The sequence below is a fragment of the Oncorhynchus gorbuscha genome, linkage group LG15, assembly GCF_021184085.1.
Source record: "Oncorhynchus gorbuscha isolate QuinsamMale2020 ecotype Even-year linkage group LG15, OgorEven_v1.0, whole genome shotgun sequence".
NCBI classification, from domain to species: domain Eukaryota; kingdom Metazoa; phylum Chordata; class Actinopteri; order Salmoniformes; family Salmonidae; genus Oncorhynchus; species Oncorhynchus gorbuscha.
This window is the reverse complement of record NC_060187.1, coordinates 11,947,599-11,966,610: the sequence shown is the minus strand read 5'-3', so window position 1 is coordinate 11,966,610 and position 19,012 is coordinate 11,947,599. Positions and strand designations below refer to the sequence as shown.

The 19,012-nt window shown below is 47.4% G+C and overlaps 2 protein-coding genes across 3 annotated transcripts in view; one reads left to right on the top strand and one right to left on the bottom strand.

Moving 5' to 3' along the window:
- trmt1l (tRNA methyltransferase 1-like) overlaps window positions 1-7,329 on the bottom strand; it is a 7,403-nt gene extending 74 nt beyond the window's left edge. Inside the window, exons 1-15 of the mRNA XM_046299858.1 lie at window positions 7,187-7,329; window positions 6,347-6,484; window positions 6,131-6,193; window positions 5,918-6,031; window positions 4,738-4,808; window positions 4,333-4,489; window positions 3,834-3,954; window positions 3,404-3,736; window positions 2,573-2,785; window positions 1,718-1,908; window positions 1,474-1,552; window positions 1,199-1,362; window positions 1,050-1,112; window positions 494-620; window positions 1-285 (exon numbers count right to left, since the gene is read on the bottom strand). The exon at window positions 1-285 is cut by the window's left edge and continues 74 nt beyond it. Of these exons, the coding sequence (XP_046155814.1) occupies window positions 93-285; window positions 494-620; window positions 1,050-1,112; window positions 1,199-1,362; window positions 1,474-1,552; window positions 1,718-1,908; window positions 2,573-2,785; window positions 3,404-3,736; window positions 3,834-3,954; window positions 4,333-4,489; window positions 4,738-4,808; window positions 5,918-6,031; window positions 6,131-6,193; window positions 6,347-6,484; window positions 7,187-7,247 (2,088 nt within the window). The 5' untranslated portion in view covers window positions 7,248-7,329 and the 3' untranslated portion in view covers window positions 1-92. The remainder of the gene's footprint in view (window positions 286-493; window positions 621-1,049; window positions 1,113-1,198; window positions 1,363-1,473; window positions 1,553-1,717; window positions 1,909-2,572; window positions 2,786-3,403; window positions 3,737-3,833; window positions 3,955-4,332; window positions 4,490-4,737; window positions 4,809-5,917; window positions 6,032-6,130; window positions 6,194-6,346; window positions 6,485-7,186) is intronic.
- A 634-nt stretch (window positions 7,330-7,963) lies between these two features.
- The window catches only part of swt1 (SWT1 RNA endoribonuclease homolog), a 45,567-nt gene continuing 34,518 nt past the window's right edge, over window positions 7,964-19,012 (top strand). The window contains exons 1-12 of one of the 2 annotated variants that reach the window (XM_046301783.1): window positions 7,964-7,998; window positions 8,624-8,716; window positions 8,831-10,150; window positions 10,316-10,445; window positions 10,648-10,752; window positions 14,122-14,313; window positions 14,700-14,793; window positions 15,126-15,513; window positions 16,217-16,355; window positions 17,508-17,656; window positions 17,877-18,040; window positions 18,197-18,343. In XM_046301783.1, the coding sequence (XP_046157739.1) occupies window positions 8,639-8,716; window positions 8,831-10,150; window positions 10,316-10,445; window positions 10,648-10,752; window positions 14,122-14,313; window positions 14,700-14,793; window positions 15,126-15,513; window positions 16,217-16,355; window positions 17,508-17,656; window positions 17,877-18,040; window positions 18,197-18,343 (2,906 nt within the window). In that variant the 5' untranslated portion in view covers window positions 7,964-7,998; window positions 8,624-8,638. The other variant, XM_046301784.1, reaches the window with a different exon arrangement.

Sequence of the window (19,012 nt, the reverse complement as noted above, 5' to 3'; positions counted from 1 at the left end):
TACTATATAGGGAATAGGGTGGCATTTGAGACATATGTCACCTCTGAGAGGGAGAGAAGAGGTGATGAGGCCTTGATTCTCCCTAGGGTGGGTCACTCCATAGCCCGTACCGTCTCCTCTGGGTTTTGGGTTGTCGTGGTGTTGGTGTAGGTGGGCACGCTGTATTTGGTGAGCACCGACTTGAACTGGTCCAGCGTGGCGTCGGTCCGCACCCCTGTTGGGTCAAAGTGGGTACGGCTCACTCTGAAGCCCGCCTCCGTCAAGTACTGCAGGAACCTATTCAACCTGGAGAGAGGGAGATGGATTGATGAGAGGAGATAGAACATACATTTACATTGAGATCTTTTGTGTAATAAGACTGTAATAACAAAATATATCCACTAAACCGGATTTAGAACCACAGAGCTCTAAAAGGTGGAAGTTAGAAAACTGATGCCCTTTGACCTCAGGAAATCTTTGTCAAAGTTGTGACATAGTGTTAAGGTTCACTCACTTGGGCATGTTCATGCCTCTGATGCTGTGGCGGTGAATACCATAGTAGAACGCTGGGTGCTCCAGAGACCCTTCTGATTTCAGCTTCTTCACCACATTACCTGGCTCATCTCCTGTCTTTCTCTTCCCTGTGTTAAAGTAACATTACACCAACATATTGAGTAACATTACTACAACATGGCATCCAGTCTGAAAAGAGCTAATGTTGTAGACAGGAGAAGGAGCTAATGTTGTAGACAGGAGAAGGAGCTAATGTTGTAGACAGGAGAAGGAGCTAATGTTGTAGACAGGAGAAGGAGCTAATGTTGTAGACAGGAGAAGGAGCTAATGTTGTAGACAGGAGAAGGAGCTAATGTTGTAGACAGGAGAAGGAGCTAATGTTGTAGACAGGAGAAGGAGCTAATGTTGTAGACAGGAGAAGGAGCTAATGGTGTAGACAGGAGAAGGAGCTAATGGTGTAGACAGGAGAAGGAGCTAATGGTGTAGACAGGAGAAGGAGCTAATGGTGTAGACAGGAGAAGGCCCCTCTCTTTATAACAGAATGTGTGTCTTGTTACCTGAGTGGTCAGCGGTGCCCGACTCCTCCACCTTCTGTACCTTGATGACTACACCACATTCCACTGGAGAGTAAACATGCAACATGTCAATAGAATCCCTTCACCACCCGCCCCCTCCACATAGACACACCCACGACCCTGGAGATTACCTTGGTTGATGAGTGCAGTGGGCCCGTGAACAGAGGACTTGAGGGTTGTGCACTCTGACTCACAGATCAGAGTCTTGACCAGCGGCTGAATATCCTCCATACTGTGCTGCACCGCTGCAAACAACATCCTCCTCAGGAACCCGGAGTTAAACAGAGGACCAGACCTGGGAGGGAAAAACATACATAGGTTCCAGTTAAACACTTCAAGATGGAGGCCAGACCTACTTCACTGGTTCAAATATTGTATATCACCCAATATATGCAAAAAGTTCTACCATAGTGGTCCCAGCTCCACCGCTGTCTTGCCAGGCATGCTTCCATGACAGTTGCAGGGCAGTTGTCTGTACAGGTTTTCTGTAGGGGGAAAAGTGAAAAAGTGAAAACTAACTACAGAGTGAAAAAGTGAAAACTAACTACAGAGTGATTTCAAATTCCCCTCCACCTGTACCGTCCTCTCTCCCTATCAGAAACCCCTCAACCATTTCCAGACTTACCCTCTACTCTACTTAACCTTCTTACCCTCCACCATGCTCCCCTGTTTGAGGAACACCCTCTCCTCACACCACTGGCAGTGGATGAGCTGTCTGATCCTCTTGGCTGACTCGTCGGCCTGGGTGGGACCCCTGAGGACTCTGACGACCACCAGGACAAAGTGTTCCACAGCCACCGCCAGCAACACTTCTATGCCCTTATTACAGCGTGCCGCCGCCCTGAAAGCAATACACGCATGAGACAGATGCATGAAATACTACACACTAAAACACACACACACACACGTTACACTTTCACTGCCAAAAGCATCTCAAAGCCACCCCAAAGAAAAACACACAAGTTAAACAAAGACATACACAATGAAAATGTCACACACAGTCACACACAGCAATTCAGTGGTAAATAAGCTGAGAGTATTTCACCTACCTGGCTACAGTGGCCAGCACCATGCATGCAGCCAGCTCCTTGTAGTATTTCACCTACCTGGCTACAGTGACCAGCACCATGCATGCAGCCAGCTCCTTGTAGTATTTCACCTACCTGGCTACAGTGACCAGCACCATGCATGCAGCCAGCTCCTTGTAGTATTTCACCTACCTGGCTACAGTGACCAGCACCATGCATGCAGCCAGCTCCTTGTAGTATTTCACCTACCTGGCTACAGTGACCAGCACCATGCATGCAGCCAGCTCCTTGTAGTATTTCACCTACCTGGCTACAGTGACCAGCACCATGCATGCAGCCAGCTCCTTGTAGTATTTCACCTACCTGGCTACAGTGACCAGCACCATGCATGCAGCCAGCTCCTTGTAGTATTTCACCTACCTGGCTACAGTGGCCAGCACCATGCGTGCAGCCAGCTCCTTGTAGTATTTCACCTACCTGGCTACAGTGGCCAGCACCATGCGTGCAGCCAGCTCCTTGTAGTACTCTGTGCGGACTATATTCGAGCCATAGTGGCGCATTGTGACGTTCAGGGACTTAGAGTAGAGGGAGCCCGTGTCCGTGGACGTCACAGAGATGATGCCCAGGTTCCGGATGTTCCGGAAAGCAGAGTCCAGATAATTGACAGCCGTGCCGAACGGGTCCAGGTGTCTGAGGGGGTCACCATGGAAACAGAGGTTGGTTTGTGTTCGGCTTGATGGATAATGTGAGGCGTCTATAGAACCACTGCTGGCCATCATATACTGTAAATAGGGTTATTGTTTGACAAATGTCAAGTCAAACGATAGGAGAAAAAGGAGAAAGAAAGGAGGTGACGTTTCTCGCTACAGAGCTGCACCCCCATCAATAAGACGTTCCCTCCCTAACTCCTCCCACCCCCCCAGCAATAAGACGTTCCCTCCCTAACTCCTCCCATCCCCCATCAATAAGACGTTCCCTCCCTAACTCCTCCCACCCCCATCAATAAGACGTTCCCTCCCTAACTCCTCCCACCCCCCATCAATAAGACGTTCCCTCCCTAACTCCTCCTACCCCCCAGCAATAAGACGTTCCCTCCCTAACTCCTCCCACCCCCATCAATAAGACGTTCCCTCCCTAACTCCTCCCACCCCCATCAATAAGACATTCCCTCCCTAACTCCTCCCACCCCCATCAATAAGACGTTCCCTCCCCAACTCCTCCCACCCCACCATCAATAAGACGTTCCCTCCCCAACTCCTCCCACCCCCCCATCAATAAGACGTTCCCTCCCTAGCTCCTCCTACTCACATGTAGTCAAAAGACCTCAGGTGCATGATAACGTTGGCATCCATCTTGGCGACCTCCACGGTAGCGATGGGCACCCCGTCCACATCCCCCGCCCCCCCGTCAGGGACCCGGGATGACCCCCGCGACCCCTCCACCCGGATGTGGTTGAGGTTGCAGTTCTCGCGGATCATCTTGACACACACTTCATTGATGTCGGTTATGGTCACCTTGACGGCGTTCCGCAGGTGCTTGGCCCACTGGAGTCCCATAATGCCTGTGGCTCCAAACGCATCCAGACTCTCCAAGGGGTTCCTCTCCTCAGCCAGGACCGCCAGGGAACAGAATACTAGCTGCCTGTAACACACACACACACCCCAACACTGTCAGTCAGTCACTGTTCTTTTACGAAACCAAATTAAATGTAACATTGGTGAAGAGGATATTGTTTGACCTGTTGGTCTTCATCTTGCGGTTGAAGTAGGTGTCAGTCTTCTGTGGGGTCGTATGGTTGGGCATGAGCTGAACATTGGTCCCCAGCTCTTTCATTATCTCATAGGCCTGTCCAGACGGAGCTGTCAACCAATGAGTAAAAGGCAAGAGAATACATTTTCAATCTGCATTTCCAACTGTGTATAGAAGGGTTGTGTTTTGGGTTTTGGTCAAGGTTGAGTATTTACATTTAACTAGCCAAGTCAGTAAAGAACAAATTCGTATTTACAATGACGGCATAGGAACAATGGGTAAACTGCCTTGTTCAGGGGCAGAGCGACAGATTTTTAATTTGTCAGCTCGGGGATTTGATCTACCAACCTCTCAGTTACTGGCCCATACTCTAACCACTAGGCTACCTGCTGCCCCTAGTATAAATCAATCAATCAAATGTATTTATCGTCAAAGTGCTATACAGAAACTTTGGTTTCGTGTTTCGCTTAAGGTTGGTGAGAGTTCACCTGGCTCTTCAAAGGGCACATCAGAGCTGCCTGAGTAGCTGGCCTCAGTCTCTCCCTTGTTGACGTGGCGTTTCAGGTGACTGATCATGTCTGTCTTGCGGGCGATGGTGACTGAACACACTACACAGTGGTAATGTGCCACCAGCCTGCCTGGAGCCTGGGGGAGAACACATACACACACGGTCATCATAGTACCGTGCTTCATACAGTAACACACACACACTTACCATAGTACCATGATTCATACAGTAACACACACACACACTTACCATAGTACCATGCTTCATACAGTAACTTTCATGCAATTATAGTTGATTTGGAAAGAAAAAATAAAGACAATGTGGAGACAAGTGGCCCTCAGTCATTTCTGGTGTTGGTTATCAGGTGTGATGGACAGAGTCTCACCTGGTCTCCATTGGGGCTGGGGCTGGGCCTCAGCTGTCTGCAGGGCAGGTGACAGATGCACATCTTCTGACCTGTGGGTGGAGGGGGGTCAGAGGTTATTGTAGGTCATCATCAGGGAACATCGTACTACCAGTTGATGCCATATCCCTTGAAAACCTTCCCATAACTGTACTGCTGCTCATTTACATTTACATTTACATTTAAGTCATTTAGCAGACGCTCTTATCCAGAGCGACTTACAAATTGGTGCATTCACCTTATGACATCCAGTGGGACAGTCACTTAACAATAGTGCATCTAAAACTTAGGGGGGGGTATCATTTAACTCCAGTTACACTTCACTGACTGTCATATTATTCACTGTCAATATTTACCAGTGATTGCTTAGGAATAGGAAGCCTAAATCTATACAAGTAACACAACTCACTCAATGACTTTCCTAAAGCATTTCTGCTCACATCCGGCTGGTAGTCTAGCAGTTAAGAGTGTTGGGCCAGTAACCAAAAGGTCGCTGGTTCGAATCTCCGAGCCAACTAGGTGAAAAAGATGTGCCCTTGAGCAAAGCAACTTAACCCTAATTGCATTTAAATTTACATTTAAGTCATTTAGCAGATGCTCTTATCCAGAGCGACTTACAAATTGGTGCATTCACCTTATGACATCCAGTGGAACAGCCACTTTACAATAGTGCATCTAGATCTTTAATTGCTCTGGATAAGAGAGTCTCCTAAATAACTAAAGTATAAATATAAAATACATCCTACTTGGCAAACACTAATTCACTTAAATTATGTGGAATAGACATTAAATTAACATATGTGCCCATTGGGATAGCTCTGACTACCATTCATATGGAACTTGGTAAGCACTGATCCTCTGCCTATCCAAGAACCTGTTAACACCTACATAGAGCTGAGTCGACCAAGCCATGTGCTAACGGCAGAGACTCAGCAGGTGGGAAGACAACAACATCAGTTCCTGTGTGTGTGTGTGTGTGTGTGTGTGTGTGTGTGTGTGTGTGTGTGTGTGTGTGTGTGTGTGTGTGTGTGTGTGTGTGTGTGTGTGTGTGTGTGTGTGTGTGTGTGTGTGTGTGTGTGTGTGTGTGTGTGTGTGTGTGTGTGTACATGCATACTGTAGTAGACAGTATAGCAATATAATCTTTGTACGGTGATGATGGTACCTTCAAACTCCACATAGACCTTCCAGTGGAGGTTCTGGAGGTGGCGTCGTAGCTTGTGGCTGTAGCAGGCCTTAAACTTCTCCTCGGGGCATAGTGGACACGCCTTCCTCCCAGCTGTGGAAAACAGAGATAGAGCAATGAGAATGGAATTAGTAAATACAAAAGCATAGGAGGGAAGACTATTTATATACTTTTTAAGAAAGATTATCTTGCCTCCGTTTAGGTCGGTCAACACCTCCAGGCCCTCTAGTTTGGTCTGGATAGAGATGTGTCTATCTGTAACATTAGTATTGAAAGGATCGTTAAACAAAATCCTATTCTCGTGGTCATACTCATCATCTAGAATCAAAGGCAAATGAATGCATTCAAATAATGTATGTGTACTGGACTCATTTCAGGTCCATATACAGTGAATGGTGTTCTTATTACCACTGATTGTGGTTGATGGTTTGGCATCATTGTCCCCTGCCAGTGCCTCAGTCTTGCCCACAGTACTACTGGCTGAAGATGCATCATCCTCAGCAGGCTGTCTCTCTTCTGGGACCAGTGTGTCTGAGACTCCACCACCTAATGGACAAGTTTAGACTGGACTACATCAGAATATCATACCCCAAATGATTCATAGACAGTAATTTCAAATATTTATAGTGGGAAATAATGAATTATGTGTTTTTCCCTAGATTTGTTGAGTCACAGAACTTAGTGATGCTCATAGCCTCCTGGACAACATCAATGTTAAAAGGTTACCTGTTTTCTAAATGAGAAACATGCACTGGACTAAAATATTTCCTATGTGATTTTCCTTCGTATTTTAAAATTGTCTTTGGGGAAGGGAGGGGGGGGGGCAATATAGAATTAAATGTGCGGTGTGATGATGTACGTAGGTTGGGTTCGAAATTGTGAACCGCTGCAACCCCTACGGTCCTATTGCGGAGCTCCGTGACCAGACCATTGCTACGTAAAATATAAAACGAGGACAAATGTTGATCGAAGTATTTAATCAATACAATGTGAAGACAGTTCGATACATGTACGTTATTTGTAATAGCTACGTTTTTCACGGCAGGTTATTTCCTGTTATCAAGATTATTTACTACTAGGTCCCATGGTGGAGCTCCGTGGTGAGGCCCTCATTTACTTCAGCAGTTAAAAAGTCGAAATCAATGCATATTTACCTCATAATAAGGATGCTGGATGTATATTGTATTGTGTATAAATTAATATTGTCTTTAGTTTTCACTCAAATATAGACAGTCGTAGTTTTCGAACCTTTTATATCGACGTCCTCCTGGTGTAGTTGTTCGGCGTCTGCTTCCTTGAGCTCCGCCATTTTACTAAAGTAGAGAGAAATACGCAGGCTATGCTTTTTACTCCCCCTACGCAAATTGCGTAAACCTTCATTTTAATCACTTTTTATTATTTGAAGACAACATTTTTTTGCAAGAAATAACTAGATAATAATTATAGAATAGGATAACAAAATGAAAACATCTAAGATGTCTGGGTTAAATATATACATGAACTTTCTACGCAATCACTTGATTGTCCTTAAAGGGGCAATCAGCAGTTGCTACATTCATTTTTGGATATACAATAATGATATGTACCTATAGATTAAAATATATATATATATATATAACTTATATATGCCTAATTGGCATAGTTTAACGGTCTTACCCCATCACAACTCAAAATATTTACATTGTTTAACTCCAATGTTGGTAAACAAAGTAAATGTAAACAAACACTGTATAGCCTCAAAACATGGTTAAACTATAATACTAATATAATGGATGGTCAGTTCTTGCAACCATAGCTTGGTCTATGAATATGAAGTGTGGTAGGTTCGATTTGCTATTGTTTCAACTGATTAGCCCTTTAAACAAAACATGAGAAATATATTATGAAGAATCTACTATCTTTTATATTAACCTTTGTCCACTATATAAAATTTCACATTTCTGAACCGTCAAATATGTAAGTCTAGAAACTACACATCCCATGATCCTCCAGAACCTCTGTTTCCGTTCAATCTGACGTGTACGGATGTTTTCTGACAGTGGTCTACTCAGTAGCCCAGGGTAAGCGTGATTGTAGGGCTTTAGCAAACCGTCTTATTATCTAATTTAAATGCATTTGTCAATGAAAATTTATCACATTTTGATAAAACCTGTGTTGTGCACACATTCAGTAAGTTCATTATGAGTGTCGTTGGTAAACCACACGTGATGAAGTTGATTTGGAACAATTGCTAGCTCGCTAACCTAGATAGGCTCTCCTAACGTTAGTAACTGGAACTCTGCTGTAACTGACAGTTCATTCTAAGATAGCTGACTTAGTTATATACATTGAAGTGAATATTCAATAGCCTTGATTTTACTGGGTATGTATTCATTTAGCTACATTCACATAACTCCATTTGAGCACTTAGCCTCATGTTTCTTCTCCATGCTTCCCTACAAATTACATTCAGACTGTATTGTATCACATTGCGTAAGTAGCTAGCCAATGAGAGAACTTGAAGTATCTCTCAGGGATATGAAGTATCTCTGTGAGGTCAAAACATTGACTCCAGTCTCCATTGGAAGTTGGATTCAGAGATGATATGTCTTGTATTTTTCTTTGAATGAAGGATTCTGTCATAAGAAGAGAACATCTCAGCTGCTATTTTGTTCATTTGCTGTATAGGTTTCTCTTATTTAACAGGGATTTTCTACCAAGATGTCAAAGAAGTCCAAGAAGAAGAAGAAGCAGAAGAAGGAGAAGGAGACAAATAAGTTATCTTTTTCCTCCAGTGAGGTGAGGAGTTTGCTGACATTTATTGTGACCTCAGTCTTCTCTTACATCTCTTGCTAGGAGTGTTAACCAAGGCTAAAAGTGTTTTTTGTTTGTTTGTTTTTGTCTTTAATCAAGCATTCGTCACAGAAGGAAAAGGGCACCAAGAAACGCAGTCGTGCAGAGGGGAAGCACCATGGCAGCAGTTCTGCAGAGGAGAAACGGGGGAGAGAGAAAAGAGTTAGCCACTCCACCCCAGGGAACAGTGCAGCAGGGAGCAGTCATGAGAAAGACCGGGAGTTCAAAAAAGCTCTCTACAGACTGGAGAAAACAACGTCGCAGGGTGCAGCCGAGGGAAAAAACGCCTGTCCTCTTGGAACCCCTCCTCAGGACAGCACTGTGAGGAAGAGTTGCCCCAGCCAGGATGGGTCGGCTACCACCGCGGTCAAGACCGCAGACAGGGTGTCTTCCAAACCAGTCAGCAGTCTGAGCGCGAATAAGACCCAGTCCCAAAATGTGGAGAAGATCCTTACGTTCCAGGGAAGCTCCAGTAAGCCATCTGACAAGAGCCCCTCCAAAACAGCCTCGAGCAGACTGACGACCAGTCCCAGGTCCCTCATGGCCCAGCTGAAGGAGCAGAGGAAGACGCTGGTGAAAAGGAGATCCAGACCTGAGGAGAAGCCTGGCATTGGGAAGGACCACACCTCCCAAGGTAGGAGCTACCAGGACCCCCAACTGTCCCTGTCACTGGCTGAAGAGATGAGGGAGAAGAGGAGGAAGCTAGTGAAGAGGAGATCTGAAGAAGAAAAGGAGGATGTTTTAAAGGCTAAACGGGACAAGAGTGGAGCAAAATCCTATAGTCTTCCCTCTAACACCACGACCACAAAGCAGTCCTCCACCTCTACTAAAAATGCTACTTTTGAGAAAATCTCAAACACAGCAAGACATAGGCCTACCACCCAAAAGCAGAGGAACGTCTCTGATCTGTCCAAAACATCAGCAACATCTAAGTCCACGTGTGCCGAGGTACAGATGCCGCTACCCAAACCTCAGCTGCCTCTCAATTTTAAGATCCCAAAGAAGTCCAAACTTGTGCCACTGCCAGTTAATAGAGCCATCTGGGGGGGTGACCAGGAGGATGATAACGACAATAAGCCCATCAGTGCTAGAGTGAAGGTGGTGTCTCCTGCTTCTAGGCTTTCTCACCAGACAGGAAGTGCGTCCAAACTTTGGACACCAAGGAGTGTGTCCAAATCTCTGAAGTCCAAAGACTGTGTGTCTGCTGCTGTGAACACAAACAAGCAGCACAAATGTGAAACGGTTCCAGAATCTTCCAAAGGTTCTAAAGAATTACGGCCCAGGTCAGCTCAGGGAATTACGGCCCAGGTGCCATCACCACCCTGTAACAGAACAATTTCCCCTGAAGATTATATAGAAGTCTATGATAATGACCAAGAGGTAGGTTTCTCAATATCATGACCAATTATTGATATAGGTGTGTCTGTAAGCTTGCATTAAGTGTGTGTGTGTGTGTGTGTGTGTGTGTGTGTGTGTGTGTGTGTGTGTGTGTGTGTGTGTGTGTGTGTGTGTGTGTGTGTGTGTGTGTGTGTGTGTGTGTGTTAGATGCAGCTGGTGGAGGAGCTCCATCTGGCCCGCAGTGAGAAGAGGCTGGAGCTGAATGTGGTGGAGATCTATGGAGAACTCACCAGCATGGACATCGACCCATCAGAGGAGGGCATCACATTCACACTCAGTGAGAGAACCACCACTAACAACCCCTCCACACATACAAGCCAAACAATTACACAGAGGCACTATGCCGTGACCCAAGTGTTTTAATAGAAGGTGTTTAAGACATTAGGTTTGTCCTGTCAGTGCCTTCCTCCTCAGTATGCACATAAGACCATTGGAGACTGACTCAGTATTAAAACCGTGCTCTCTGCTCACCTGTGTAGGTAAAGAGGAGGATCTTCAGCAGGATCTGATCATTGTCCTGGACACCAACATCCTTCTCAGTCACCTAGACTTTGTCAAGAAGATGAGGTCACACGGCCTTGGAGGTGTGTGGAAGGGACACTGTTTAAAATTAGATTAAATAAATACCGCTACCCCAATTACAATCACTCATAGAACACACTTCTCCTTTTGATCAACTCTCTCCTTCATCTCCCTGCGCCTCCTCAACCTTCCCCTATCCCCCATCCATCTCCCCTCTCCTCCTCCCTTCTTCCTCAACCTTCCCCTATCCCCCCTCCGTCTCCCCTCTCCTCCTCCCTCCTTCATCAACCTTCTCCTATTCCCCCTCTGTCTCCCCTCCTCCTCCCTTCTTCATCAACCTTCTCCTATTCCCCCTCTGTCTCCCCTCTCCTCCCTTCTTCATCAACCTTCTCCTATTCCCCCTCTGTCTCCCCTCTCCTCCTCCCTTCTTTCTCAACCTTCTCCTCTTCCCTTCTTCCTCAACCTTCTCCTATTCCCTTCTTCCTCAACCTTCTCCTATTCCCTTCTTCCTCAACCTTCTCCTCTTCCCTTCTTCCTCAACTTTCTCCTCTTCCCTTCTTCCTCAACCTTCTCCTATTCCCCCTATGTCTCCCCTCCTCCTCCCTTCTTCATCAACCTTCTCCTATTCCCCCTCTGTCTCCCCTCTCCTCCCTTCGTCATCAACCTTCTCCTATTCCCCCTCTGTCTCCCCTCTCCTCCTCCCTTCTTTCTTAACCTTCTCCTCCTCCCTTCTTCCTCAACCTTCCCCTATTCCCCCTCTGTCTCCCCTCCTCCTCCCTTCTTCCTCAACCTTCCCCTATCCCCCTCCATCTCCCCTCTCCTCCTCCCTTCTTTCTCAACCTTCTCCTCCTCCCTTCTTCCTCAACCTTCCCCTATTCCCCCTCTGTCTCCCCTCCTCCTCCCTTCTTTTCAACCTTCCCCTATCCCCCTCCATCTCCCCTCTCCTCCTCCCTTCTTTCTTAACCTTCTCCTCCTCCCTTCTTCCTCAACCTTCCCCCATCTCCCTTCTCCTCCTCCCTTCTTCCTCAACCTTCCCCATCTCCCCTCTCCTCCTCCCTTCTTTCTCAACCTTCCCCTATTCCCCCTCTGTCTCCCTCTCCTCCTCCCTTCTTCCTCAACCTTCCCCTATCCCCCTCCATCTCCCCTATCCTCCTCCCTTCTTCCTCAACCTTCCCCTATCCCCCTCCATCTCCCCTCTCCTCCTCCCTTCTTCCTCAACCTTCCCCTATTCCCCCTCCATCTCCCCTCTCCTCCTCCCTTCTTCCTCAACCTTCTCCTCCTCCCTTCTTCCTCAACCTTCTCCTATCCCCCTCCATCTCCCTCTCCTCCTCCCTTCTTCCCCAACCTTCCCTATTCCCCCTCCATCTCCCCTCTCCTCCTCCCTTCTTCCTCAACCTTCCCCTATTCCCCCTCCATCTCCCCTCTCCTCCTCCCTTCTTCCTCAACCTTCTCCTCCTCCCTTCTTCCTCAACCTTCTCCTCCTCCCTTCTTCCTCAACCTTCTCCTCCCTTCTTCCTCAACCTTCTCCTCCTCCCTTCTTCCTCAACCTTCTCCTCCTCCCTTCTTCCTCAACCTTCTCCACCTCCCTTCTTCCTCAACCTTCCCCTATTCCCCCTCCATCTCCCCTCTCCTCCCTTCTTCCTCAACCTTCCCCTATCCCCCTCCATCTCCCCTCTCCTCCTCCCTTCTTTCTCAACCTTCTCCTCCTCCCTTCTTCCTCAACCTTCCCCTATTCCCCCTCCATCTCCCCTCTCCTCCTCCCTTCTTTCTCCTCCCTTCTTCCTCAACCTTCCCCTATTCCCCCTCCATCTCCCCTCTCCTCCTCCCTTCTTCCTCAACCATCTCCTCCTCCCTTCTTCCTCAACCTTCTCCTATCCCCCCTCCATCTCCCCTCTCCTACTCCCTTCTTTCTCAACCTTCTCCTCTTCCCTTCTTCCTCAACCTTCCCCCATTCCCCCTCCATCTCCCCTCTCCTCCTCCCTTCTTCCTCAACCTTCCCCTATTCCCCCTCCATCTCCGCTCTCCTCCCTTCTTCCTCAACCTTCTCCCATCTCCATCTCCCCTCTCCTCCTCCTTTCTCAACCTTCTCTTCCCTTCTTCCTCAACCTTCCCCTATTCCCCCTCCATCTCCCCTCTACTCCTCCCTTCTTCCTCAACCTTCCCCTATTCCCCCTCCATCTCCCCTCTACTCCTCCCTTCTTTCTCAACCTTCTCCTCTTCCCTTCTTCCTCAACCTTCCCTATTCCCCCTCCATCTCCCCTCTACTCCTCCCTTCTTCCTCAACCTTCCCTATTCCCCCTCCATCTCCCCTCTCCTCCTCCCTTCTTCCTCAACCTTCTCCTCCTCCCTTCTTCCTCAACCTTCTCCTCCCTTCTTCCTCAACCTTCTCCTCCCTTCTTCCTCAACCTTCTCCTCCTCCCTTCTTCCTCAACCTTCTCCTCCTCCCTTCTTCCTCAACCTTCTCCTCCTCCCTTCTTCCTCAACCTTCTCCTCCCTTCTTCCTCAACCTTCTTCCTCAACCTTTCCCTATTCCCCTCCATCTCCTCCTCCCTTCTTCCTCAACCTTCCCCTATCCCCCTCCATCTCCCTCTCCTCCTCCCTTCTTTCTCAACCTTCTCCTCCTCCCCTTCCTCAACCTTCCCCTATTCCCCCTCCATTCCCCTCAACCTTCTCCTCCTCCCTTCTTCCTCAACCTTCCCTATTCCCCCTCCATCTCCCCTCTCCTCCTCCCTTCTTCCTCAACCATCTCCTCCTCCCTTCTTCCTCAACCTTCTCCTATCCCCCTCCATCTCCCCTCTCCTACTCCCTTCTTTCTCAACCTTCTCCTCTTCCCTTCTTCCTCAACCTTCCCCCATTCCCCTCCATCTCCCCTCTCCTCCTCCCTTCTTCCTCAACCTTCCCCTATTCCCCCTCCATCTCCGCTCTCCTCCCTTCTTCCTCAACCTTCTCCTATCCCCCCTCCATCTCCCCTCTCCTCCTCCTTTCTCAACCTTCTCTTCCCTTCTTCCTCAACCTTCCCCTATTCCCCCTCCATCTCCCCTCTACTCCTCCCTTCTTCCTCAACCTTCCCCTATTTCCCCTCCATCTCCCCTCTACTCCTCCCTTCTTTCTCAACCTTCTCCTCTTCCCTTCTTCCTCAACCTTCCCCTATTCCCCCTCCATCTCCCCTCTACTCCTCCCTTCTTCCTCAACCTTCCCCTATTCCCCCTCCATCTCCCCTCTACTCCTCCCTTCTTTCTCAACCTTCTCCTCTTCCCTTCTTCCTCAACCTTCCCCTATTCCCCCTCCATCTCCCCTCTCCTTCTCTTCCCCCTCATCTCTCCTGCCATCCTCCCAAACCTCTCCTCTTCCTCCTCCCCCACTTCTCTTTGTTCTCCACCACTTTTCCTCATCTCTCCTCCCTCATCTGTCCTCCCCCACCTCTCCCTCAGCTCTAGGTCTCCCCACAGTGCTCGTACCCTGGGTGGTACTACAGGAGCTAGACTCTCTGAAGAACAGGAAGAGGCTGTCCAGCTCTGTAGCCCACCTGGCCACACCTGCTGTTCATTACATCTACACCTGCCTGAAGAGCCAGGAGCCTCGACTCTGGGGCCAGTCCATGCAGCAGGCCTCTCAGAGCAGCCGTGAGTTCTATATATTCCCTCCATTGGCACGGACTGAACAATAGTTCCTCTGGACTGCCACCTGCTGGCAATAGCAGCACAGTGCTATTTCAACTCGGTGCATGCAGCATCAGAAAACTACTTGTTTCAATGACGAGCAGAGTCGCGCTAGTAGAATCTCTCCCTTTCTGCAGAACCTCTGCCAAACTCTGTTTTACCTGTCGGCAGTAACTAGCAGGTTCACCTCTCTGTCTTCAGTGCTGAGCTGATGGTCATGACGCATGTCTCCTGTTCTCTCTCTCTCTCTCAATTTAATTGACCTTATTGACATGGCAAGTTATTTCTTACATTGTCAAAGTATACATATCGAAAATATATATATTTATCTCTCTCGCTCTCTCTGACAGAGGGACTCAATGCTGAGAATAATGACGACAGAGTGCTGCAGTGCTGCCTGCAATACCAGAGTCTTTACCCAGGGGGTGCTCTCATCCTTTGCACGTGAGTCCACTCCCACCCCCCTGCTGCAGTGTGCAGTCTTTCCTCTGCAGATACACGCAGGAAAGGTTTGACAGTGTGCGTGCCTGTCTGGAGTTAGCTCTGTATGTGATATGGTGCTGTTTGAAAGCGATACTGCTTGTCATCAGTATTCACTTCTTCATTTCACAAAGGCTTCCTTTACAAGAGGCCTCACACTGTCTGGTCACACACACACACACACACACACACACACACACACTCTCACACTTACTCACTCTGTCTCACTGTGTGTGACGTGCATTTGTAGCAATATCTTTCTGTCTGGTTGATTTTGATTGTGTATGTGTCCACAGTAATGATAAGAACCTGTGTAGTAAGGCCTTGCTGAGTGGGGTGAAGGCCTTCGGTAAGGCTGACCTGTTGGAGGAGGTAGACAGGCTCAAAACGCCTGGTGTCCACAACCTGACCCCTGTCAGCACACAGACACAAACCCTCACCTGCACCCCGAGCCAGACCCGTGACCACCAGAAACCCAGCCCCTTCCCAGGCCGGCAGCAGAATGAACAGAGCAGGAGTGATGGAGGGAAAAGGAGAGAAATGGAAGAGAAGAGAAATAAGGCTGCAGAAGAGGCCCGGGAGCTGAGCAGCTGCGTGTCAGTACTGGAGGACTGTCTGAAAGAGGCGCTGTCTCAGGTGCTGGAGATTGAGATGAAGGCAGCCTATGAAGAACTGTGGACAGAGGTAAACTCCGCAATCTTCTGGTCAATTCCAAATCAGCCAATTGGCTGTGTCCAGATTATCCACCTTTTGCACAATCTCTGTCATCGATTTTACTATGATGGAAACTCCCTCCAGCCGTTGCCTACCCCAGTCCCATGCTTTTCAATCCATAATAGGGAGGGTGCAAGTGCACACTTCAGGAAAAGTGTGGAGAATCGGGACGCAGCCTTGGCCTCTGAAAGGAATCAGCAGATTGGTAGATGTGGAATTGTGCTCAGTGTTTCCCCTCTGACTTTGTTCAGCAGTAGTAGTGAGGGTAGTGAGGGTGTGGGTGTCATGTTTTTTTGCAGTGGTCCCAACAATTTAGCAATAAAAGTGACTCTAAAATGGCAAAAGACATTCAACAATAAATTCCTATTGGGCAAAACATATTCCAAAACAAGTGCAAGTTTTTATAGTCAAAAGATGTAGTCATTGTGTGTAGGATATATATGGAAATACTGTCAAATAGAAGATGACATTCTCTACTGTCACCTAATATGAACATTCTATCTCATATAAAATGCTTGGGAATAGAGCCCCCCCCCCCCCCCCAAAAAAAATGTTCCTCAGCGTCCAGAGACATGGAATGGGAGTGTATATACAGAGAGGAAGCTTGAACTACGTAAAGTGATCAGATGTTAGTTATCATTTTGTAACCTACATTTTTGTTTGGAAATGATAGATCGTATATCTGAAACCGCCCTGGACTCTTGAAGACCTTCTGCAGTGTTTCAAGAAACACTGGATCTCTGTTTTTGGCAACATCGTCCCTCGAAATCTGCAGCAATCCCTGGAAAACCTTCACAACTACTTCTTCTCAGGTGAGAAACCATGACATCACTGTCAGATTACAGCACTCTCAAAATGCAATCAATATCCCTCTTTGGGAACTACAAATGTAAATGAGATGTTATCTAGTGCAACACATATTTTCTCAGTTTCTGAGACTTTATGTTTTTGTTATACATTGTCCAAATAAACTATAAATAATGGGGGGAAAAAAACACTCTAAAATGTTGTGTGTACTTTGAACACTTTGATGGAAACTAGTACATTTGCATGCTAAAAATAAATAGTGATATCCCTTAAAATGGGCCCAGTGAACTCTGCTGCAAATAGAGTTCTCCCTGGCTAAAGCACAGTGCTATACTGCCTACACCAGCGCTCCTACTGCTCTACAGAACTATATTCAGAATAAGGCTCTGCAGAGAAGTGTGTCAGAAGCAAAATGCTGACTGAGTGGTTAACTGCAGTAGCCATACTAAACATGCTGCTCAGTGTTGCCATGGCTCTGTTTGTCGTTGTATTACATCAGCAGCTGTAGTGTGAGTGTGTGTGTTCCCCTGTTCATCATACTCTCTCTAGCATGACCCCTCCCTATTCTAATCTTGGGTGGACCAGCCAGGACTCTTAGATACTGTTCATCCCTCCCTTCCTCTCAACTCTATCAAAGAATCCAGAAGTGGAAACTACTGCAGTGTGTTACTGTTTAGTGTGTGTGTGTGTGTGTGCGTGTGTGTGTGTGTGTGTGTTTAGTGTGTGTGTGTGTGTATAGGTGGATGTGCACGGAGGAGAAGGACATCGGTATAAACAGACACACACAAACCTTTAATTCCTACAAGTCTTCCTATTCTCCATTAAATATACTGGCTTTGGTTAAATAACTACTGTACTGTCAGGACAAACTGGCTCTGGTTAAATAACTACTGTACTGTCAGGACAAACTGGCTCTGGTTAAATAACTACTGTACTGTCAGGACAAACTGGCTCTGGTTAAATAACTACTGTACTGTCAGGACAAACTGTGGGGTTGCTTACAATTGGCTTCTGTGTTTCTCATTGACGTATGTGCGTGCGTGACTACATGTGATTGTGTGTGTGTGTGTGTGTGTGTGTGTGTGTGTGTGTGTGTGTCTGGTTATGTCTGTACAAAGTGTGTGTGTGTACTCTGACATTCTGGTCTCTCTCCTTAGGTAAATCAGTAGAACGTAGCACTACAGTGCTGGCTCTGTATGAGGCTAGAGAGCTGCTGCAGGCCTTCGGCTGCAGGTCAGACTACGATGGGCGTGTCCAACCAGCCCTCGCCTCCCTGAACACCCTGCTGCAGAGAATACTCCCTCAGGTACGCTGCCTGGAGCTCATTCAGGACCGCAACGTCACACGGTGGCAAATCCCTTTTCTTTATGTTTTGGACCCAAGTTGTCCAAACTTATTTGTAAAGTATTCTTGTGTGTTTCTTTTACAGTTTTACCGTTGAGCTCTCGTCTAAAGAGACATTCCAATGTTTGTACTTGTTTACAAATGGCAAATAAATGTAACTTAAAGTTGATCTTGGTATGTAGCCAGAGAAAGTCTCAGAGGAGACCCACACCAGTGACGGTGACACCCTCATGGCGGAGGAGGAGGAGGAGGAGGAGGAGGAGAAACAGACCACGCCTGCTCGGGTGTCACACCAGGAAGTGTGGGTGATGTTTGAGAACATCTGGAACAATGTGTGTGGGATCAGGTGAGCAGATGATAAAGAGTTCATGTTTAGGACCTGTGGAGATGAGCCCATAGTTGGGAAGGCAGGGTCCTAAAGACTAGTATTTCTAACATGCATTCTAAAGACTGTGCCTGTTAAAAGGTATGTTAGTATAAGAGGTCATTGTGCTTTGTTCAGCTCTGCTGTTTTCGCGGCTCTCCGCTTTGACCCGGGCGCCATAGAAACCAACCAGCCAGTAGAGGGTCCTCCCCTTCCCCAGGACGCCATCTCCTGTCTGCACAGACTATCTACTGCTGTCAGACAACTGCTACATGCCTTTACCAGGTCAGTTATACCATACTGTACTCCCTCCATTCTGACAGTACAGTAGTTCTCTCCTGTCTGTCTGCACAAACTATCCACTGCTGTCAGACAACTGCTACATGCCTTTACCAGGTGAGAAACCTGACATATCTCTCACCTTAAACACCTGCAAACCTTGTAACTCTTAGGACCAGGACTGGTGACCACTACCACCCCAAACTTAGCCTTACCATATTCAATGACGCTGAATCACCCACCTGTTCCAGACTAAGGATGTGTTTGAAGGAGCGATTGCATATTGCCCAGAAATGGGACAAGTGTGATGTCGTCACAGTAGAGCTCCTGTCTTGACTTGTCCGTCTGGTGTCACACTCTCCTCTCTGCTAGACTCACTACCATTCAGGCCAGGGGAAGATAATAGCGAGGCTGCAGACAATCGGCAATCAGTAACACTTTCTCATTACGTCACTGACGGTTGCTATGGTGATGACGTTATTTTAAAAAAGCAGCGGTCACATCCCAGCAGTCACGGGGTCACTGAAATCGTTCCTGTTATGGTTGATGGCTCATTGTGATGTTTCTATTCGTTCTAAAGAGTGGCTTTCTCCTGGACAGCCAAATGTCCTCGCCTTGTTTTCCACTACATTGGCTAGCTTCTCCTTCATCAAGAATTGGGGAATAGGATTGAAA